At 32.8% G+C, this 23,164-nt stretch overlaps 11 protein-coding genes across 11 annotated transcripts; 8 read left to right on the top strand and 3 right to left on the bottom strand.

The window, feature by feature from the left end:
• Window positions 1–304: 304 nt before the first annotated feature.
• On the top strand, window positions 305–3,558 carry PPL_03062 (uncharacterized protein; the record flags this gene model as incomplete). The annotated part of the gene is made up of 5 exons (XM_020574034.1): window positions 305–1,893; window positions 2,131–2,356; window positions 2,469–2,944; window positions 3,288–3,383; window positions 3,504–3,558. The coding sequence occupies 5 exons, from the start codon at window positions 305–307 to the stop codon at window positions 3,556–3,558; spliced, it is 2,442 nt and encodes an 813-aa protein (XP_020436106.1).
• Window positions 3,559–4,026: 468 nt separating this feature from the next.
• prmt2 (protein arginine methyltransferase) lies at window positions 4,027–6,105 on the top strand (the record flags this gene model as incomplete). Its single annotated transcript, XM_020574035.1, has 5 exons — window positions 4,027–4,533; window positions 4,734–5,111; window positions 5,244–5,365; window positions 5,437–5,566; window positions 5,641–6,105. 5 exons carry the CDS (start codon window positions 4,027–4,029, stop codon window positions 6,103–6,105), a joined length of 1,602 nt encoding a protein of 533 aa, XP_020436107.1.
• A 1,009-nt stretch (window positions 6,106–7,114) lies between these two features.
• sf3a1 (ubiquitin domain-containing protein) lies at window positions 7,115–9,352 on the top strand (the record flags this gene model as incomplete). Its single annotated transcript, XM_020574036.1, has 4 exons — window positions 7,115–7,151; window positions 7,227–7,668; window positions 7,750–9,103; window positions 9,182–9,352. The coding sequence occupies 4 exons, from the start codon at window positions 7,115–7,117 to the stop codon at window positions 9,350–9,352; spliced, it is 2,004 nt and encodes a 667-aa protein (XP_020436108.1).
• Window positions 9,353–9,672: 320 nt separating this feature from the next.
• PPL_03065 (uncharacterized protein) lies at window positions 9,673–9,989 on the top strand (the record flags this gene model as incomplete). Its single annotated transcript, XM_020574037.1, has 2 exons — window positions 9,673–9,685; window positions 9,757–9,989. 2 exons carry the CDS (start codon window positions 9,673–9,675, stop codon window positions 9,987–9,989), a joined length of 246 nt encoding a protein of 81 aa, XP_020436109.1.
• Window positions 9,990–10,404: 415 nt separating this feature from the next.
• Window positions 10,405–11,508, top strand: PPL_03066 (WD repeat protein; the record flags this gene model as incomplete). The annotated part of the gene is made up of 1 exon (XM_020574038.1): window positions 10,405–11,508. The coding sequence occupies one exon, from the start codon at window positions 10,405–10,407 to the stop codon at window positions 11,506–11,508; it is 1,104 nt and encodes a 367-aa protein (XP_020436110.1).
• Window positions 11,509–11,666: 158 nt separating this feature from the next.
• On the bottom strand, window positions 11,667–14,583 carry nup93 (nucleoporin 93; the record flags this gene model as incomplete). Its single annotated transcript, XM_020574039.1, has 6 exons — window positions 11,667–12,175; window positions 12,272–12,911; window positions 12,983–13,151; window positions 13,231–13,423; window positions 13,484–14,304; window positions 14,405–14,583. 6 exons carry the CDS (start codon window positions 14,581–14,583, stop codon window positions 11,667–11,669), a joined length of 2,511 nt encoding a protein of 836 aa, XP_020436111.1.
• Window positions 14,584–15,716: 1,133 nt separating this feature from the next.
• Window positions 15,717–16,070, top strand: PPL_03068 (uncharacterized protein; the record flags this gene model as incomplete). The annotated part of the gene is made up of 1 exon (XM_020574040.1): window positions 15,717–16,070. One exon carries the CDS (start codon window positions 15,717–15,719, stop codon window positions 16,068–16,070), a length of 354 nt encoding a protein of 117 aa, XP_020436112.1.
• A 154-nt stretch (window positions 16,071–16,224) lies between these two features.
• Window positions 16,225–17,427, bottom strand: PPL_03069 (uncharacterized protein; the record flags this gene model as incomplete). Its single annotated transcript, XM_020574041.1, has 4 exons — window positions 16,225–16,556; window positions 16,631–16,985; window positions 17,098–17,213; window positions 17,307–17,427. The coding sequence occupies 4 exons, from the start codon at window positions 17,425–17,427 to the stop codon at window positions 16,225–16,227; spliced, it is 924 nt and encodes a 307-aa protein (XP_020436113.1).
• A 580-nt stretch (window positions 17,428–18,007) lies between these two features.
• On the top strand, window positions 18,008–18,380 carry PPL_03070 (uncharacterized protein; the record flags this gene model as incomplete). Its single annotated transcript, XM_020574042.1, has 2 exons — window positions 18,008–18,121; window positions 18,276–18,380. The coding sequence occupies 2 exons, from the start codon at window positions 18,008–18,010 to the stop codon at window positions 18,378–18,380; spliced, it is 219 nt and encodes a 72-aa protein (XP_020436114.1).
• A 509-nt stretch (window positions 18,381–18,889) lies between these two features.
• On the top strand, window positions 18,890–20,770 carry PPL_03071 (M20 family peptidase; the record flags this gene model as incomplete). The annotated part of the gene is made up of 5 exons (XM_020574043.1): window positions 18,890–19,938; window positions 20,075–20,196; window positions 20,273–20,438; window positions 20,526–20,665; window positions 20,724–20,770. 5 exons carry the CDS (start codon window positions 18,890–18,892, stop codon window positions 20,768–20,770), a joined length of 1,524 nt encoding a protein of 507 aa, XP_020436115.1.
• A 202-nt stretch (window positions 20,771–20,972) lies between these two features.
• On the bottom strand, window positions 20,973–22,675 carry PPL_03072 (glycoside hydrolase family 5 protein; the record flags this gene model as incomplete). The annotated part of the gene is made up of 2 exons (XM_020574044.1): window positions 20,973–21,850; window positions 21,922–22,675. 2 exons carry the CDS (start codon window positions 22,673–22,675, stop codon window positions 20,973–20,975), a joined length of 1,632 nt encoding a protein of 543 aa, XP_020436116.1.
• Between the last annotated feature and the right edge of the window lie 489 nt (window positions 22,676–23,164).

Raw genomic sequence — 23,164 nt, forward strand, 5'->3', positions numbered from 1 at the left:
TTATTGAATTTTAAGCAAATAAAGATCTTCTTTTTGAATTTCAAAAGTTTAAACAAAGTTCTGAATATTTAAAAGATTAGGTTAGTTGATATTCTTTAAAGTATTTAATTAAATAACATATAAAATTTCAATATTAATATTTTCTTGGTGTTTGTTTGAAAAAAAAAAAAAAAAAAAAAAACAGTTCATTAGTTTCATTTGAAATTTTTCAAATCAAATATATATATAATTTCATTATTATTATATTATTTTATTTGTCTGACAAACAACCAACATCGACAAGTCAACGGAATACCGCCGAAAAATGTATAGCCAACCTGAGGACAACCCTGCCTTGATATGTGGCCACGAGATATGCAGCCGAAATCTTTATAATCACCGAGCGTTCGCCGTCAGATCCATGAGAATCGCCCACGAGATCAATGATTTTCATCCATGTTCAGAGCGATGCCCTCTGAAGCATGCGAAAAAAGAAAAGCATTTTCCATTCGCCACGTTCGGCAACGACGATTCCATTCCACCCGAATTGCCAGAACTCGACCAGCCCGACATTCAAGAGCACTTTGAGAAGCGTCGCAAACTTCAGATGGAACTACGACCACCAAATCCTGAAAATATTGACAATCATAATATTTTCAATGCACCTCTGGTCAATCTCGAGCAATACATCGATTTTCATGACATCGAACGTGAAAATAATAACTATGACAATCATAATATCAATAATTTCAATATTGGTAGTAAACCATTATTACAACAACAACAACATCATCAACATCATCAACAACAATATAAATACAACACACATAGACAACATGAGCAACAACAAATAACTCCATTGGTAGACAAAGATGACAAGATTGTTCTATTTCTTTCAGAGTTGGCCAAATTATCAAGACATAGTCATGAAATTTCTTTCAATGACATTGTTGAATCGCTCAATATGATCAAACATCAATTTTTTCAGAGGTCCATTCCGGTTGTCTTGAATGAAATTAAACTTAAATTTGGTGTCAATGACCAAGATTGGCATAATTTGTTAGATAAAACAAATTATTTGGTCGATAGCGGTGGTAGTAGTGATAGCAGCGATGTCAGTGATAGTGATTCTGCAGAATCCTATGAAACTGACTCTGAGCTCGACGATTACCACGATCATGACGATGATCACGACAGCACCGGTGAGGTCGTTCCAGTTTTGAAATCGAGAAGAAGTGTACTCGAGTTGAAGCACCAACAACAACAACAACGATTACAACAACAAGAAGAACAAGAACAACTCAGACGACAACAAAGACAACAACAAATATCAAAGAGAAATCAAAAACAACAACAACCAGTTAAACAACAAAAAAAACAAGAAGATACCAATTCACATGCTTCATCAAAAGAATCATCAGCGAAATTCAATGCACTTTCTCCAAGCAAAGCTGAGGATACTCCTACCAAATCTTCAAAGACACACGATGAACCATCTACTCCTGAACCACGTAGCCACCCAGGACGTCCTAGCACTAACCCAGTCGAAGCCGAGACTATCTCTCTCACAAAGAGCAATATTAAATTATCGAAATCACCATGTTCCATTCATGTGATTATGAACACCACATTCCAAATGCTCAGAAACACCGCCATTATGTTTGAACCAAAGGAGTTCAGACGATACGATGAGCTTCTCTATGATTACAATTACACCAAGCGCGAGTTGGTCAATGTTAATCGTGAGCATCTCAGAGTGTCAGAGAAGAACGCAGAGCTGAAAAAGAGTATTTCAGAGGCCGCCGAGAAGATAGAGCAACTCAAGATCAACAAGAGACTGGCCAAGTCATACGAAAAAGACTCAGAGATACTGGCAGCGATGCAGTCGGATCTCGAACAACACTACTCTGACAAGTCAGTTGCCGAGCTGGCAAAGCAATTGACCAAGCTCAAGAAGCAGCATCAAGAGATCGAGCACGAACTCGAGTCTCAGAGAAAGAAATTGCCAGTGACACACCCGAATCGAACCAAAAACACTCAAGGTACCACATTGTTTTTGGAGGCAATCGATAACTTTGGCATCCATGTTCCAGTGCACCGAGAAGGTGAGCCTCTCTTGGACATTATCGATCGAATGGCATTCAACTTTAGCGATGTAATCAACGTTATAAGCAACCATGAGTATCTACTCTACAAATTCCTCCAACTGAAGCATGGAAAGCGACCTGTCTCAAGCGCCTCAAAGTCAAAGACCGATCTCGAAACTGAAATTTCAAACGACACCGATAAGAAAGTGAAAAAGTTGAAATTATCAAAGAAAACAAGATCTGATGTTTATAGACAAATAGATATTGAAGGTTCTTCTGAATTAACAAAAGTAAGTTGTTTATTTATTTATTATAGAAAATATTTAATATTAATATTAATGATTATAATTTTGTTTTTTTTTTTTTCTTTTTCTTAAACAATACAACTATAACAAAAAATAGCTTACTATTCTTTGGGGTCAATATAGAAGTTTAATAAGAGTTGTTCAGTCTGATGATTTCAAGATTAGAGATTCACAATATATTAGACAATCTTATTTCTTTGGAAACAATTATATCATACTCTTTGGAAAGCATGTCAATCTATCGTATATTGATATTTTGGTCAATCAATTGGGTCCTTTCATTGAGCGTCACAACCAGATAGACAAGTTGGTCAGTCTCGATTGTCGAATGGATGTCATGAGAAAGCAAAGTTTCAATTCACACAAAAAGTATTCAGAGAAATGTCTTGAGAAATCAGCTGAGAGCAGCAATAACAACAACAGCAGCAACAGCAACAACGCAACTGATATTGCCGCTCAAAACAAAAAGAGAAAATCAGCAGAGGGCAAATCAACCATCAATATCATCGAAGAAGTTCGTAAATTCTACATCACTCAATTCGATGAAAACTCTCCGAATACCATCTATCCTGTGTATCTGAGCGATAACAACTCTAAATATTTCACCAGACACTACTATTAAATCAAATTATTCCATCAAATAATTAATATAATATATATGTATAAAACAATTCATTTCATTTCCAAATTAAAATAAAATATGATTATTAAATAATAATATTCAAATAAAAAAGAAATTTATATTTTTGTGGATATCCAATTAAATGTATAATTTATTTTAAATATTATTTATATATTTACAGATTCTAACCATTTTATAATTAGTGGATTTAAAGATTAGCAGCCATAATCAGGGTTACATCAGGTTGAATGATATAGGAATTTTAACATCTTTAAATTACTGTTTCTATTACAGAGTCAATGATTGTTTTGGTTCGAATAAAGTTGAAATAGGTGTAGTAAAAGTATTGAGATATACGATGGGATGTAAAAAACTCTACAATATAATTACGTAATTATACAGAATTTACATCATCGATTCTCCACCAAGTATTTCACTATATCCAGTTGATCAAAAGATACTCGCAATCCTAGATTCACTGGATCTGGCCAACGATCATACTTGTAATAGTCAAGCAGTAGAGTTAGTAATTGTAAATGATTCACCAATGAAATCACCTCATTAGTTGGAACTTTATAAAAGAATGTATTCAATTGATCAAAGTATCCATAGGATATCAATGAATTGATTCTCTGACTTTTCGATTCCGAACTGTAACTACCTTTTCAATTTTGATCATTCCATCGAATATAGATAGAATTTTACTTTTTAAAAAATACTTTATTACTAAATATTGATAGTATTAGATATTTATTCATCCCCTCTTTATTTAATACTATTAATTAGGAATCAAAATTTAGATTTTTTTGTTATATTTTAGATGGCTGATAAATTATTTTTTAAAAAAAATTAGAGTGGATTTGGTACCTGCAAAAACAAAAATTTCCATACAAAGTTCTTTGCTCCCAATGTTTTATTTTTATTTTGCAATTTTTTGACCAAAGCAATTGCCTCTAAAGTCAAAATATATTTTTTTAAATAATTTTTAATTCAAACACAAATCTTAGTATAAGATCTAATAAGATAAAAAACTATGAGTGAGAATCAAGAGTTTCTAAGACAATTAAATCAGGAAAAGTCAGATTTGGTCAAACAAATGAGAGATGAAATCAAGATGGAAATGATCATAGAGATGACACAAAAAGAAACTTACAATGTCAACGATCTATTATTGGCTTTACCACTACCATCACAACCAAATGATAATCAGCAACAACAGCAACAACAACAACAACAACCAGTGGGAGAAGACACAGAGGAAGATGAATATGATGATGGAGATGAAGAAGAGGAGGAAGAGATTTTAAATACTCATATACCAGTACCGTCTCCTGTTGTTGCATCTAGTGCTGCTGTTTCAATAGATAGAAAGTCTAATCTCAAAGGTGTTCAGGTTGAGCAGGAATTGGAAGATGAGTCATACAACTGGAAGACCTCGGAATGGGATCACACACAAAGAGACTACTATGCCTTCAATCATCCGTATCAGCCATCCGATACCTATGAAGACCACGAATACTTTACAAGTTACTCAAGAGTTGTAAGTACTTTGACTTTTAAAAAGTAAAATTGATAATAATATTGAAAGAAAATAACAACGAGAATTGAATTGAAATTGTATATATATACTAAAGAAAATACCAGTTACAACTGACTATTTCTATTTTATTTGTTTTGTTATGATCATAATAAAACATAAATCTTTTTATCTTTTTGGTTTTTTATATCACATTATATTAGAGTATTCATAATGAAATGGTATTTGATAAAAGACGTACGGAAGCATACTATCAGGCTATCATGAAGAGTAAACAATTGTTTAAGGATAAGGTGGTGATGGATGTGGGATGTGGTACTGGTCTGTTATCTTGTTTCTGTGCGATGGCAGGTGCCAAGCGTGTCTATGCTGTCGAGGCTTCCGATATGGCGTTCAATGCCGAGCTGATTGTCAATAGAAACAACCTGCAAGACAAAGTGCGTATCTACAAGGGTAAAGTCGAACACATTGCATTCCCAGAGTATGTCGACATCATCGTTAGTGAATGGATGGGTGCATTCCTCATCTTTGAATCAATGTTGGAATCCGTAATCTATGCAAGAGATCATTTACTTAAACCTGTACGTAGAGATTAATACAAACTTTAAATAACTTACATTTTTCATTCAATCAATCAATCAATCAATCTATCATACAATCAATTATTATTTTTTTTTAACAAAGGGTTTGTTATTTAATTAATATATAAATAGAATGGTATATTATTCCCATCGAAAGCAGCATTATATGTATCACCAGTTAGAGTAGATTCACTGATGGATAGCAAAATTAATTGTTGGAATAATGTTTATGGATTGGATATGTCACCTTTAATGTAATGTATAAATGTTATAACATTTCAAATAATTAATTAAAGATACTAATTTTAAAGTAATCATTGCTTAGTCCATTTGCTCAACAAGAAACTTTGAATAAAACGATTAGAGATCATTACTTGGAGACAACAGATATTCTAGACGATCCATTTATTCTTAGATATTTAGATTTAAGTACTATTACAATTGATAGTTTATCAGTATGTTTTGTTTGTTTTATTGAAAATACAATATAAATTACTAATATATAATATAATTATAAAACAAAAAAAAGAGAACTGTATTAAACTTTAACTTTAAATTACCAAATGGTGCTTTTCATGGATTTGCATCTTGGTTCTCTGTATATTTCGAATGTCTAGATCGTCAAGAAAATCAAGAGTACAACCATCATCACCACTGGGTAATAGATATCGATGGTAATCTCGTTGAGAAATCAAAGTGTGATAGTCATCAGACAAAGTTGTCACCACAGCCATTCGAGATGTCTTCCAACACCTTGGAGTTGGCGACAGCACCTGGCACAGGATCGACACACTGGAAACAATTGTTGTTCCTCTTTGAACAACCAAAGGATATCTATCATCATCAGGTAGATAAGCAGTCGACCGCATCGATTCAAGGAACCATGAGAGTATCTCAACATCAAACCTACCGTCGTCACTGGTGGGTAGAATTCAGCGCAACTCAAACCGTAAATTCCACCCGATCCGGATCCTATCAAAATTATCTCATCTAATGAAAATATATATAAAATAAATTATTATCCAATTGATATTTATTGCATATTTTCCAGAGAGTGATAGTAATAATAATACATCCAATATTTCCATGTGTACAATATGTAGAATAAGAATAGAACAACTATATTATGTATGTTGGTAGTATTTATACAATCATGATTGAGAGTGGTCACCTTAGCTATAGCACTAACAAGCTTGTATAAATACAAAACCAACATACATTGTTCTATTCTTATTCTACAGGGTTGCGTAAAATCGAGCAGACAGACCTATAAATATATATGTCTATGTGTGATAACAACATAACCATGATCTGAGTCAGACAAATACATGATTGGAGGTCTTTGCATAGATTCTAGAATAAAAAAAATTAAACTTTGAAAGTAATTGGTTGAATCTATTCCTGTTTGAACTACCAGATCAGGATTAATGAAGGAGAACAATATAAAATGGCATTCAAAACACATTCGAATATACTATAATGCCTTTTGGTTTAGCTGGCGCTGATGCCACATTTCAAAGATTGATGGATCACATCTTTCAATTGCAGATATTGAACCAAAGATCTGTGTTACATAGATGACATCCTCATTAACTCTTTTCTTTCGTGCTCTTTTACTACCTATTGACTGTATTTATTGGCGAATCTTTTATTTAAATTGATTGTAATTAATAAAATTAAAATTATTATTAAATCCTAAATATATTTCAACACCTACTATTTTGGCTTCTTTTTATTCACCCGATCACACTCTTTCAACACCGCACTTGCATCTTTGTCCGTTATGGACTCCATATAAATGCTAATGATAAAAAAATTCATTATTGTTGTTAGTGAATTCGAAGTCAAAAAAAAATTTTAATTTTGTGAAAATCGACAATTAATTTTGTAATAATCTTGAAGAGTTATCAAATCAATATCTATATATAATCGAATAAATTGTTAGTATTAATGTTATAAACAAAAAAAAAAAGAAGTAATCTAAATATATTTATAGAAGAACTATGGCTGCAGATAATCAACCTCCACCTGAAATCTCAAGTAACTATACTTAAAATTGATTGTCATGTGATATTATTAACTGATTACATTATTTTTATTTTACATAATTAATAGCAATTATAGAGAAAACAGCAGAGTTTGTTGCTAAACATGGTGAGAACTTTGCAGAGAAAGTAAAGGCAAGAGAGAAAAATAATCCCAAGTTTAATTTCTTACATGATGGCGATATTTATAATAGATACTTTTTGAATAAAGTAGAGGCACATCGACAAAAGATACAATCAGCAAAGCCTGCTACACCTGCTGCACCCACTACATCTTCACCACCAACCGATACCACTGCTACATCTACAACACCGACTACTGCAACTGCAACACCTTCAGCACCTTCGACAACCACAACTTCACCGACAACAACAACAACAACACCACCTGCACCAACAGTTACAACACCTGCACCACCTGCAGAACCAGAGCAACCACAACGTGTCATCACCGAACCAACTCCATTACTATATATTCTTGAAGTACCAGACGATATGAATTCATTAGATTAGTAAGTAGAAGTTAGTTAGTTTGTTTTTATTTGATATTCATATTTATTTATTAATGATTATTTAAAATAATATAATAATAGTGATACAATTAGGTTGACTGCACAATTTGTTGCGATGAATGGTGAACAATTTCAAAGTGGTTTGGCATTGAGAGAGTCAAAGAATGCACAGTTTGAATTTTTGAAACCAACACACCATTGGCATGAATGGTTTAGAGCATTGGTGGAATCTTATGCAGCTATTATTTATCCTCCAAAGAATATCAAGGAGATGCTGGCGACAGAGGATTTCACTGATAAGAATACTATATTGGACAGATCGATCAATCGATTCGAATGGAACAAACAGGAACAGATTGCAAAGAAGAAGGCAGAGGAGGAAGCCGATCAAGAGAGAGCGATGTTTGCTGCTATCGATTGGCATGATTTCGTGGTCGTTGACACCATCGACTTTACTGGTGACGACCTCGAGTCATTGCCACCACCAAAGACATTCGAACAGTTGATAAAGCATCAATTCGACGAAGATGCAGATCGCGAAGAGGAAATGGATGTCGAGATGGACACTGAGATGGATATGGACGATGGCGATAGCGCGTCAACCACCGCCACCTCTGAGAAGACCGAATCGAAGCTGAAAATCGTCAAAGACTATCAAAAGACAAACAAACCTGTTGCTTCGACACAAAAGAAGATCACTCAGGCATGTCCCATTTGTAAACAAGAGATTCCACTCGATGAAATGCAAGAGCACATGAGAATAGAGCTGATGATGAGAAACAACGCAAAGAAAGACAACAGTAGCAACAACTTTGGTGGCGCCACACTCAATTACGATACCGATATCGCCAAGAATCTCCAGTCGTTTGCCAACAGTCGTACCGATATCTTTGGTGATGACGACGATGTAGAACAAGCCAGAAAGAAGGCCGCTGAAGAACCAGCGGTTGAAAAGGTTATATGGGATGGTCACACTGGAAGCATTCCAAGAACACAGAATGCAGCGTATGCAGCACAACAAGAGAAACAACAATCACATCATCAGAAACAACAACAGCAACAACAACAACAAGGAATGTCAATGCAAGATATGTATATGCAACAACAAGCTGCTGCGGCAGCTGGTATGATGCCACAGAACTATATGATGATGGGAATGATGCCATTCCCACCAGGAGTTCCATTCATGCCTGGTATGATGCCACCACCAATGAACATGATGAATCCAAATGCAGCTACACCCATTACAAATACAACATCAACCATCGCAATAGACGAACCAACTTCAAAGAAACAGAAAACAGAAGATCTACTTATTCCAGAGGATGAATACATCAGAGACAATCCAGGACCTGTACAAATTACAATTGAAGCGACCAACGAAGGAAATGCACAAACATTCTCAATTACTTTTAATCCAAGGGATACCATTACTGTATGTATTATAATAATTTGATAAATCTGTAATAATAATAGTATTGCTAACTAATTAATATTTTTAATTTATTTATAGATACTCAAAGAAAAGATTAAAGATTTGATTGGAATTGCTCCAAATAAACAAAAACTCAAAGCTCCAGGTTTATCGATTTTGAAGGATCAACACACTATTGGATTTTACAATTTGAAACCTGGAACCGTTATTACTGCTGGTTTGAAAGAAAGAGGTGGTAGAAAGAAATAAAAAAATATTTAATTCTAAAAAAAAAAAATTCTTATTTTTATTAAATATTTGAAAGAAGGTTTCAATTTTGGTCATGTTTTTCGAAGGAAGAAGAAACTTTATATATCAATTATTAATAAACTTACAATTATTGAAAAATAGAGTAGAAAATGTCAAACATCTATTGAATGCTATATGTCTATTTATGACCATTAAAAATAATTAATTTTAATATTTTAATATATTATAGAATAATTAGATTGAGTATAAATACACATCACAAAGATGTTTCAAATCATTCAAATTGAAAACAAATATTTTAATTCAACAAACAAATAAAAATGACTCTTATCAGTATGTATATTATTCAAAAATAATTCAATTATTTAATAACTAATTATTATAATTATTATTATAAACTATAGAATCAATTTCATTGTTGGGTAACTCATTCTCTGGTTTGGAAAACAACTCTTCCTCTGACATTGTTGGATCCATTGGCAAATCATCGATTGATTCAGACTCCCAAGAGCAATGCTTTGGTTGGGGTAGAAGAAGAAGAACCACCAATGTTATTTTTGGTGATGTTAATGTCATAGGTAGTGGTTGTGGAGGTTGCTGTAATGGTTTCGGTGGTCTCGGTGGTTTTGGTTTCTAATTCTAAAACAACGTTGTTTTAATTTTATTAGCTTGGTTTTACAATAATATTTTTTTATCTTTTCATATATTAATAATCAATCATAATTTATTAATATTGATTCTATATGTAAATAAAAATAAAGAAAATTTTATGAATCACAAATCATATAACTCTTTTCCTTTAAATCTCCACTTATTTATTTAAATAAATAAAATAGATCATATGTATGTTCAAAAAATATATTAAATTTCGCAACCAATTTTTTAAATGAGAAATTGTGCCTTTGCAAAAACTAAACCTAATTATTTCTGTGAAAATTCCTGCACCACCAAAATCAAATAAAATCATGATATATAAATAAATCACTTGGATTTTTTTTATATTCAATAAAACAATATCATAAAACAAAATAATAAAAAAACAAATAACAAAAATGTCTAAAAATAATAATAATAATAATAATAACAATAATAATAATAATTTTGATTTTAATCTACTGAAAGATTATAGTATACCATTGGATGGTGAAGGATATAGTTTATCATTTTCTTTGGAAGACTTTAATAGTACATCTAATGAAATCAATAGAAATCCAAGATTATTCTTTAAACACTTTGGATTTCTGGTAGTGAGAGATGTACTGACTCCAGCAGATGCCGACAACACCGTATCAGAGATATTCGACATCATCGAGAAGAAGTCACCGGCCTTCAAAAGAAACGATCGATCAACATGGGATCACTTCCCAACTGAAGAATCGATCGTGCAGTACGGTAGTCCGTCTCGTCCACCCATTTTCACACGTCAATTCCTAATGAATCGACAAAATCCAAAAGTAGCTCAGGTCTTTGCCGAACTCATCGGTAACAATGACTTGATGGTGAATAACGACCGTTGTTGTTTCTTCCGTCCGACTCAAGCCAATGGCAGCGGACTCATCGCAAAGCCAGAGTGGTCGACCAAAAGTAATGTGCATCTGGACATGAATCCTTTCAATTGGATGGGAGATGGCTCGGCTTGTCGAAACGAACTGGCAGCACTCCGTTACGGCAAGCTTGGAGAGTTCATCCAAGAGAACAATCAACCGAGTTGTCACGACGGTGTTCAACTCCAAGGTGTTCTCAATCTGCTAGATAATCACGAGCTTGACGGTGGTTACTGTGTTGTACCAGGCTTCAATCATCATTTCCGTGAGTATTTCAAAACCAAGAAACCAGAATTCACAGCGGTCTCTTGGAATTGGCAAATCAAAGATCCACTATTCAAGTTTGCGAAGCGTATCTCCATGCGTAAAGGATCAATGGTAGTATGGGATCAAACAATGCCACACGGATCGATCAACAACCAATCTTGCAACCCAAGAATGGCACAATTCATCAAGATCTTCCCGACATCAACCGTTTCAGAAGAGAGATACAAGAGTCGTGCCGATATTGTTTCAACAATCATCCAATCGATGCCAGAGCCGTTCCCTCTTACAAAACTCGGTGCCAATCTTTTCGGTATAAAAGAAAAGAATTTACCAACTATTGACTAGATTAAACTAAAACAATCTTGTACAAATAAATACAAATCAATATAATCTCTATTCATATTTATAGAGATAATATATATATATAACAATTCAATATTATATTTTAGTTTAATTTTATTTCATTTGTTTTTATTTTATTATTGATCAAAAGAATAAAGTTATTATTTTTTGACATTTATCATAAAGTTCATAAGTTTGGTTAAGGTGTTTCCTGACATTGGGAAATCAATCTTACCAGCGAATAGGGTGAGTGCTTGAGATCTCTCTTGGAGGTTGAGCAATGTTTGTTGACGACCTGCATAGAGTTGTGAGGTAGCTGGTGCCATAAATGCACTGGAAGAACCACCGGGTAATGCAACTAGTTCGTAGAGTCGCATGATAATGTCAATGGTGACTTGAATGATCGATGAGAAGTTACGTGTGACATGTGGACTTAGGAATCGGTAGTTCTCAACACACGGTTCAACGTCACGCTCTGTACGTGGTGTTAAACCGATCTTGTCTTGCAGGTCGAGAGCATCCTGATACTTTTGGTTATTATACAAATCAAAGAACTGACACAACTGTAACAACTGTTCGAATGCCAAATATGCTTGTTTCTCTGACTTACTAATCTTTATCTGCAATTGTTTATCATTGAATAACTCCATACCAAACAAATACAATTGTTCTATAGATAGAAATAAATGAATATTAATAAGATTATAATATAAACACTAAAGTAATAATAATAATAATAAATTAAACTAAACTAACTAGACTATACCTTTCTCAGTTGAATTGGTTGTGATAAGAGATGACATTCTGTTGTTGTATAGCTCGAGAACACGTGCGTACTCTTCGATTAACAACCAGTAGGCAATGGATGATTGGAAGTTACCTTTGAATTCAAAGGTGAGAGCTGTCTGCTCGATGATACGACGCCATTGGTCACGTTTGATAAACTCTGGTACTTTGAGAAGGTAGCGTGCAAACTCTGTGTCTCCGGTGGATGTCACTATCAAGTCAGAGATGCACAGTGTCTGAATTTGTTCGTCTTCAATGAGCAAGTAGTAATGTAGTGCTTCGACATTGTCTGTCTCTGTTGAGAATGTCTTTATGTATTGACGGATCATGGCGACGAGGTTAAGAGCACCACTCGCTGGGTTGTAGATATCGACGCTATCGATCACCGTTTGCTCTGGACGTGGCTTACGAATCAAACCGGATTGATTCAGTGCCAATGCATAGTGAAGAGCATCCTCCTGGTTGGTCAACGACAAATGTGCAATACCCAACTCGAATTGACAGGTCAACAAATGAATCTGGAACAAAACAAATGGATCGAATTGAATTTGTGATGTTGTTTCATTAATTGCAACTTGTAATGTTTGTAATGAATATGTTTGTAATCTAATAAAAGAAAGCTAAAACAAATATATATATATTGATATTAGTTAGTATTATTATTATTATTAGTAACTAATTTAATACTTACTCTCCACCAAATTAAATCCTGAATGAATGGGAATAGTATTTTATTGGAATGTACATTGGTGGCATCAGCAGCCGAAAGTATATTGAATACTGCAATCTTAAAGTAATCTTTACTTTCATTTCTAATGATTCTATATTCCTGTGTCATTTTATTCAATATTTCTTGTGGACTGTTGTAAGATTTGTTAAATATTAGTTAGTTGGTTGGTTGGTTAATTAAAGTGGTGAACTACTACAACTACTACTTACCATTTAAGATCATCTTTACGATGTATTGTTATGTTTCTAATTAATTCACGATATCTAATTGGTAGTTGTTGAGAAATGTCAATGATTACTTGATAGTAACCGGAACGGAGTGAGTAGTAAATGATAGACCAAACCGAACAGTTACGGAAGTTGTCTTCTGGTGTGTCGATAGGTGGCTTCTGTACGTTTGATACTATATATGAGATGATTTCCTCGAGTGGCGACGATATGTTGCTGATGGTGGGCAGCTTACTCTTAATGGTATTAACAAACTGTTCTTCGAGAAATTGAATCGATCTCTTTACCAATTGCATTGTCTTGTCATCGGACAATGATGATGATGATGATCCACTCTTTGACGAAGACGACGACGACGACAATGAACTTTGTTTATCAATGAGTATCCAGACATCCTCTATTACCTGACGATACTTTGTTACCTCTGCCAACTGTGCATTCATTAGATTCTCAACTAGCGGATAACTGCTACCACTCTCTACTGATCTCTCTGACAAGAGATACTCATAGACAACCTCGGCATATGCACGCATCTTGTTGGATAGACGAGTACGATCTTCTACATTGCCACGTGTAGACATCATCAGCTGACCATTTACACTGCTGTTGTTGTTGTTGTTGTTGAATCCACCAGCATTCGACATGAACATACTACTTGTTCCTGATCCATATTGATGGTACTGTTGCTGTGAAGATGTAAGTTGGAGCATTGGCGATGCAGTGGAACGATTCGATAGCATCAATGATTGTTGCTGTTGTTCTAAAGGATATTGCTTGTGAACCTTGATAAAACGTTGTCCAAGAGTCTCCTCCAGCTGCTTCTTGTCTTTGCTCCACTCTACGAGAGACGCACGCTGGTAATTCTCATTGAATTCACGTGTTGTCTTTTTCTGTACTTCATGGATGGTGTTCATGATCATCGATTCAAACTCTCCCTTTAAGAACTGATCGATATCTGTAGGAACCTGCTCCACCTCAATGAATGAAGATGGTGTAATATTAGACAATGATTCTCCAATTACATTTGGTTCAATATTATATTTATTAATTGCTTTTCTATATTAATGATATATATATATATATATATAGGTATTATTAATAAATGTAAGTAATGGTTGGTCATTTGTTTATAATTATCAAATATATATATACATACTGATATGAATCATTATATAAAGTTGACTTTGAACTGGTGATATCATTGAGTTGTTTTGAGTATTCACCGATCTCTTTGAGTGATCTGTTTATATTGAAACCTTGAAATGTCGATTGGAATCGGTTAACCAATTGACCGGATTTCTCTGCAAGATCACTAAAGTTAACTTCGGTTGTCATTCTCTCTGATTATTGTTTGAATTCAAATATTCTAGAATATATATATTGATAATCAATACTACTATCTATCAATTCACCAACCACCAAATTAAATTGATTATAATACAGATAAAGAATGATGCTTTTATTGATCACACATCTCAATCGAATTCGAGGTTCACTTCCAGTTTTGAAAAAAAAAAAAAAAATTCAAAAAAAAAAACACATTATTTAAATTTTTAACGAAAAAGTAAAGTAAATTAAAGCGGGAACAATTAAAATTAAAAACAACAGTTATTTATATTTATTATTTGTGAACATGTTCATATAACAATAACAATATTAATAATAATATTATTCAAAAGAAAATGAAAATGTTGATGATGATGATGATGATCTATCTTTGACGATTGGTTGGTTGGTTGGTTGGTTGGTTGGTTGGTTGTTTGTTTGTTTGGTAAACAAAATAAATAAACATGTGCATTGGTAATGTGCACATGTGTCTTTATTTTAAATCTAAACACTTTAACAGACAGATAGACAATTACATTTTCAAAATCTAATACAACATGCACACACCCACAAAAACACATCACACCACCACCACTACTATAATATAATTTTAAATCTGTGGTTGGTTTTACACTTTTACACATACTGATAATTGGGAATGTACTTACAGATTATTATTACTCTATTTTTTTTGTTAATAAAAAATATATATAAGAATAAATCAAATGATTCAAAGAGTCAGAGATATTGGTTATGAATTCCTTTAGATTGGGGATAATTTTTTCTCTCCCTTTTCCAATCATCAGTCAATCGGTCGATTAACATTCACTCGCAGAGTAAAGATACCTTTCCTACCTATTTTTGTCAAATTGGGATATGACATTCAATGTAATCACGATCAAACTATTTTCCATATATGTAAAATACAAATAATATTATAATGGTATTGGTTGATTTTATCTGATATTTGATCAATTAAATTTCCCTTTAGCTCTATTTATTCACTACTTTGGATCTTTTACATTCCATTCAATTCAATTCAATTCATTAAAATTCTTTAAAATTCAAAATATTTATATTCTATTAATTTATTTCTTATTTATTAATTCTCTATTTATTTAATATTTATTATAAAAAAAAAAATGATTAAATCAATTTTAATTTTATGTTTACTCATTGTGGTTAGTGCTTTGGCAACTCCATGCTTCCCTGGATCTGAAACTAAGGATCCAGTCGATATGACTATAGAATTTAATAAAGATAATCATATGTCTAAATTCTCAGGTCAGACATGCTTCCAAAAAAATAACAGAACTCTAAACTATGTCTACAGTGTCAAGAATTCCAAAGTCGACGGTTATTTCAAATTAAAGAGTTCCTATGAAGTTAAGTTTACAACAACCAGAGACAATAAGAAATCAGTGGAGAAATCAGCTACTATCTTACTTCAAATGCCAAATGAAAATAGCTATATTGTCAGTGTGAAAGAACAATAATAATTAATTATAATTAATTATTCAAGACACTTAACATGTTAATTAAATTTTAAAAAGATTTAAAAATAAAACAAATATTATTATTATTTATCAAGGAGTATTGGTTTTATTTAATTCGATTCGATTTGGTTTGGTTTAATTTGATTTTAAATATTTAGACATTGGTGAAATATCCCATTGAAAGAATATTGGCAACTTCGACTTCAGATGTCAAAACCATAGTTTGCAAATCCAAAGCAACGAAATTGAGGTTGTCACCAGCAAAGTTTACATTGGCGTAAATAACATCTTGATGAGCGGCATGCGAGACAATGGTGGCAGCCATCTGTGGTCTGAAGACACCCAATGGCTTAACAGCACCAGTAGCAATATCAATTTGAACGTAGTCGTCACCAACATTGTTGGCAGCATCGCTAAACTTGGCAGCTCCAATTAAAATATCCATAGATGGTACATATAATAAATTGAATGGTCCACCAATGAAATCTGAAAAAAGATAACAAAAAGTTTAATAAATACATCATTCCTAAAAAAAAACAATATATGCTATTATTACTTACTGCTTGGGAATGAAAGTTCAACACTGTCTTGTAATTGTCCGGAACGAGTATCGTAGCTGTTCATGCTGATCGATGATGCACCCAACGATCCATAGACAAAGAAATAGGAGTGGTTATATGGTGAGAGACCAGATGAAATGTAGACACCTTGCACGGTATCATAGACATCGTAGGAAGCGGATGCAGGATCCATTTCTCCGACCATCCAAGTGTTGTTTTGTGCTCCAGCGAGGACACACTTCAATGAATTGACATCACTGTCGTACTTGAGACCGTATGGAGTAGCTCCTGGTGCAATATCGGCAAAGTAAATAACTTTATTGGTTGCGACATTAACAGTAACTAAAAATTTGCTCTAAATATTTATAAATAACGAAACAAATTTTGTTTAAAAATAACAACATTATTAATATTAAGAAAAAATAAACAGAGTATTTTTTTTTGTTCCTTTAATTATTTAAACATACATTGGTAGTTGGATAATTTAATACAAAAGTGAATGAACTTGTGAAGTTGTTCATGGCAGAGTTACTTGGAATCCAGTTATTGAATGATGGAAACTGTAATTTCATTGTAACATCACCTGATATTTATAGATAGATAAAGTTATATTAGAATAAGATATTTACATCGATGATATATTTATTATTAATTTTAAAAATAGTTGTTTAAATACCTGAACTTGTGTCGACTTGACCAAAGTTGGCCTCTCCGTTTTGATCCCAAATACCATAGAGGTTAGCATTAACCAAGATAATGGAACAAAGTACAATAAATAAAGTTGATAAGTATTTCATTTTTAAATATATATCTATAATAATATGATGTGTGTATCAGATGATTTAATTATAAAAAAAATGCTATTAAAATTATTATTGGTGACGGATTCTATTGGCGCTTTTCACGAAAATTAAATAAACAAAAATTAAAATAAAATCAAATTAGGTCCACCACTAATAAGATTGTACACAAAAATATCAAACCAAAATTAAAAAAAACACAAAAAACCTCATCAATCTTTGGAATTTTTTGATTTTTTGATTTTTTGATATTTTTTTTTTCTTTTTTTTTTTTTTTTTTTGGTATCGGGAGTTTTTATTTTATTTTTTTGCAAATTTAAATGAATATGTGTACGAAATCAAATACATAATTACAATGTAATAGATGTTATTTTGATAAACACATATAGCTTAATCTAAGATTTTATTATTTTTTTGACAAAATTGATAGTTTATTTTTTATTTTTTATTTTTTTTTTTATAAAATAAAAATAAAAATTTGTATAAAAATGTTTGATTTTGTGCATTTTTTTGTTGATTCATTTCTTGCAAGAAAACGAGTTTGGTAAATAAAGTAATATATAATAGTTGTTTGAAAATGGCAATTGCAGATATCATTCACAAAACAATCACTGGTACATTGGTGTTGGTCACTGTTGTTGGTATTGGATATATTGGTATTGGTACTGCCGATGTCATGGAAAGAAGAAAGGTAAACAAAACTCAATCACTCAATTAATCAATCAATCAATCAATCTTGAAAGACATATTAAAATTGATAAGATAGAGAACAAACTGATAACTAACTAACTAACGTTCATTATTATTAATATAAATATTGTATAATGTTTAATTAATTCATTTAGAAACGTGCTGAACTACAAGAGAAACAAGTAAATGAATTTTTTGATCAACAAATAAAGTTAAAACAACAACAACAAGCAGCAAAGAAACAAGAAGAAGATGATTAATATTTGATTATCGTTCTTAATATATAATAATAATAATAATAATAGACACATTGTAGATATAAAAAATAAATACATATTAATTTATAATCAAAATTTTAAACAGAGATGCTATTTTTGCATCGATTAAACATGTATCAACAAATTTGAAAAACAAAAGTTGAATTGGTGTTGATTATAACAACACAATCACTGTATACAGTAATAATTATTTCCTTTTTTATATAAATCATATGATTTGGTGAGACATCAACACCATGTTCCATTTAATATAATCAGCATCAAAATTTTATTTTTTTTTTAAATTGATTTTTATTTCAAAAAATATCATGGATTATTAATTAACAACAACAACCAAATCATTTTTAAGTGTGTTTTTGATGTTCCTTTGTTCATTTTTTAATTTTACTGATAGATAGCAAAGATATATATATTAACAACAAGTTTATTATAGTGATCACCATTTATTTATTTGCAATATTATAAATAAAGATAATCTCAATATAATAAATATGAAGATGACAGGAAGTAGTAGAAAAAAAGTGAGAACTGGCGGTGGTTTGGTGAAAACAGTCATTTTCAGAGTGTTACTGTTGGTTCTCAGTATCATTGTTTATAATACTGTTATGTTCACTTCGAAACAACCAAATGTAGAGTTGTTGGAGAAAGATCATATCGATTCCTATTCGGCTTTGTCGGCGCGACAGCTGGCAGCACGTCTCTCCGATGCCATCAAATTCAAGACTGTCTCCTACAACAATCCAAACGATATCGAGTACGACGAGTTTATCAAACTGCATCGATACTTGGAGCAGACATTCCCAAAGACATTCAAATACCTTGAGGTAGAGGTCGTCAATAAATATTCACTGCTTCTGAAATGGCAAGGAAGCGACCGTGATTTGAAACCGGTCATGCTCGCTGGACACATGGATGTCGTTCCAATCACGAATCACGAGCACTGGACACATCCACCATTCGAAGGTGTGCTGGACGACCAGTATATCTGGGGTCGTGGATCGATGGACGACAAACTGGTTGTCATGGGAGTGTTGGAGGCAGTCGAGGATATGATTACACAGGGATTCCGTCCACAGCGAACATTGTATCTCGCATTCGGACACGACGAGGAACTGGGTGGTGCGAATGGCGCCAAACACATAGCACAACTTCTCATGTCGCGAAACGTTCAGTTTGAGTATATCCTCGATGAAGGTTTGCTCATTATTACACCACCGGTACTGCCCGGTGTCGACAAACCGATTGCCACCGTTGGAAATGCAGAGAAGGGATTCCTCACGGTCGAGCTGACGGTGACAACCGTAGGTGGCCATTCGTCAATGCCACCCAAGAACACAGCGATTGGAATTCTCTCATCGGCAATCGCCAAACTCGAAGCCAACCCAATGAAGTCAAACTTCAAAGAGGTGGCAAATCTATTGGATTTCGTTGGACGTGAAGCATCGCTACTCTACAGAATTATTTTCTCGAACCTCTGGTTGTTCAGACCAATCATTTCAATGTCAATGTCCAACAAACCAAGTTTAGATTCACTTCAAAGGTATTTTTATTTCAACATTATTATTATCTTCTAATGATGATGATGATGATCATTTTTCAATATTTAATTAATCTAATTTCATCTTTTATATTGTATGACTTCTCAGAACAACAACAGCAGTTACAATGTTTAACAGTGGAACTAAACCAAATGTTTTACCATATACAGCAAATGCAACATTAAACTTTAGAATTTCACCATCAAATAATATTCAAGATGTATTGGATCATATTAGAAATACAATTCAAGATGATAGAAGTAAGCAATAATAATAATAATGGAGAATTTCAAATCGATATTAATTAGTTTGTCAAACACTTTGTTTTTTTTATAGTTCAAATTGTTGAAATTGAATCAACAGAACCAGCACCAGTTTCACCAACAGATTCAGGCTCATTTAGATTATTACAATCAACTATTTTACAAGAATTCCCAAATATCATTGTTGCACCAGCTGTAATGGTAGCCAACACTGATACTAGATGGTATTGGGATTTAAGGTAACTACGAATTGTTTTTTTTTTAATTTTAATTCAGGTTTTATTTTCAACAAAGCATATTAATTAATTTATGAATTATTATTATAGTCCAAATATTTATAGATTCTGTCCACAAATATTATCAAACAGTGATTTAACAAGATTCCATGGTATAGATGAAAGACTATCAATCGATAATTATAGACAGGTGGTCGACTTTTATTATCATCTCATTAGAAATGGTGATGGTAAATTACAATAGACATTATTGAATATTAAATAAATATAATATTTATTATGGTTAAGTTAATAATACAGAGTTCTCAGTTATTAAAAAACATATACAATATTAATAATACTATTGTATTTATCGATTTATTTATCTACTAATATTATTATAATTATTGGTAAGATTGTCAATTGTAATGATGGATAGAAAATATTGTGTGAATTGTAATGTTATATATATAGTTTTGTTGTTTTTAATTTGTTGTTATTATTATTATTAAAATTGTATTATTATTATTAAACATTTAAAAATTAATTTGGTAAAGTTTAAGCTAATAAAACAGCTGATAAAATGGAAATGAGGATCAATAAAATAATTGGAGCATTCTTGGTGGATGACGATGGCTTTGGTGGTTCATAGTAGGCACGGACTGTGATCTTACCAATGTAGACATCTGCCTGGTTGGTCGATGATACCAATTGAATTCCATCGTATTTAACATTCTTTGGGAGTGTCGAGAGGTCAATGATTGCCTTGTACCAACTGCCAGCTGGAATTGGTTTATTATCCATAAACTGAGAGAGTGGATAGTTTTCTTTGATCTCTGCAGTGTTGTCGGAATTCAAGCTGACCAAATTGAAGGTAAGCTCTTGCTTACCGACTTGTCCACCGTGGAATACCATTTCGACTTGTTTGTGGACGTCGGTACTGATACATCCCCAACATCTCAAGTAGAACAATTTGTCTTTGGTTGGGGTGTACTGGATAGAGTATTCAGAGTTTTGATAGACTGGATATGTTACATTTGGTAAGACGAGTGCACTCGACCAATCGTCGACCCAATGAGTCATCTTATCGTCAAACATATAGAAGGTGTCAGAGTACCATGGAGTATCACCATTGTCAATGGTTTGCAAATACTTCTTGTAACCTTCACCGTACTCAGTGGCGTCACCATCGTAACTGGTCAACAACGATGGACCCGAACAATTGGCTACAATCCATGACCAAGCGAAATAGTGGAGATCATTCTTGTCAGCATAATGTAAAAAGTCTGTCAAGAAATCGGATTTACAATCTTTTTGTCCAGTCTCTGTTGCTACAACTGGATACTTTGAGAATACTGGTCTCAAGTAGGTGTCCCAACAACCTTGTGCACGACAAAAGTTGAAATCATAGGAATGTACAGATGCTCCCAATTGTCCTAATGATTATTTTAAATTAAATGTAATTAGTATAAACCTTGATAGCTTTGTATTTAATTGTTTTTCCTACCTTCTGGATCACTTGGAATATATTCTAAAAAGTGAGTGAGGGAAGTGGCATATTGAATACCGGCGAGGAGGATAATATTCTTGGAACCGGCGGAACGCACGGCATTGACGAGATCTTGCATACCGGCGACTGGATAGTTGATCTCTGGACCACAGGTATCACCATCTCTCCAACATTTCCAGGCATTGACGTTGTCCCAGGTATTTCCATATGGATATGGCTCGTTGTAGAGGTCAAAGAGAACTCGAGAGTTGTCCTTGAATGCCATGGCAACCGATTTCCAAAAGGCAGCACTGTTCACTTTGTTTGGCATTGGAATTTGTCGGGTAGCTAGGATGGTTCCACCGTTACCACCTGCCCAATGGAGATCGAGTAGCACTGCCATGTTCATGTCAGTGACAGTGTTAACGTAGTCGATGATCGCTTTACGATAGGCACTACCGAAATACTTGGATTCCTTATCGTGTAGACCCAACCAACAGTCTTCGTTGAGCGGCAAACGGATAGCGTTGATACCCCAGTCTTTCATGACATTGGTGTTGTCTTTGTCGAATGGACCATTGAAAATCTTTTGGTATTGAACACAGGAATACTCTGTACCTTCACGATTGACACCACGCAAACGAACCAATTCACCGTTTTTATTGTGGATTTCATTTCCAACTACCTTCATACCCTCCAACGAGGTTTCAGCTGCCACCAAACTGATGATGGTGGCGAAACAATAAATCAAAATTAAATCTTTGATTTTCATAATTTTTTTATTTAAAAAAAAAATAATAATAAAAAAACTTTATATAAAATATATAGAGATTTTAAATAATAATAAATTTATATAATATTATTATATAAAAGTTGGATAAATAATAATAATATATAGAAATAAATATATAAGATCGAGTTTTATATATATAAAATCAATTATTTATCTTCCTGAAAAAATATAAAATAAAGATGGATAATTGATGAATTGATTGATTTGATGGATGAATGGAAGATAGATAATTGAGATGATTTTAAAAATTAAAATAGTCTTGGATATTTATATTCCAAATTTAATTTATATTAAAATATAAATTATTTTTATTTGTAATTTTTAAATAAAACAATAACAATCTCTATAAAGTGTGTTTTTTTTAAAATTAAAAAAATACTTTTATAGAAATAATAATGTTTAGGATGGTGTATTGGAATATATATATAGTTATTTGTTTAATTATTTTATATGTGTTATATGTGTGGT

The sequence above is a fragment of the Heterostelium album genome, assembly GCF_000004825.1.
Source record: "Heterostelium album PN500 unplaced genomic scaffold PPL_scaffold3, whole genome shotgun sequence".
Classification (NCBI taxonomy): domain Eukaryota; phylum Evosea; class Eumycetozoa; order Acytosteliales; family Acytosteliaceae; genus Heterostelium; species Heterostelium album.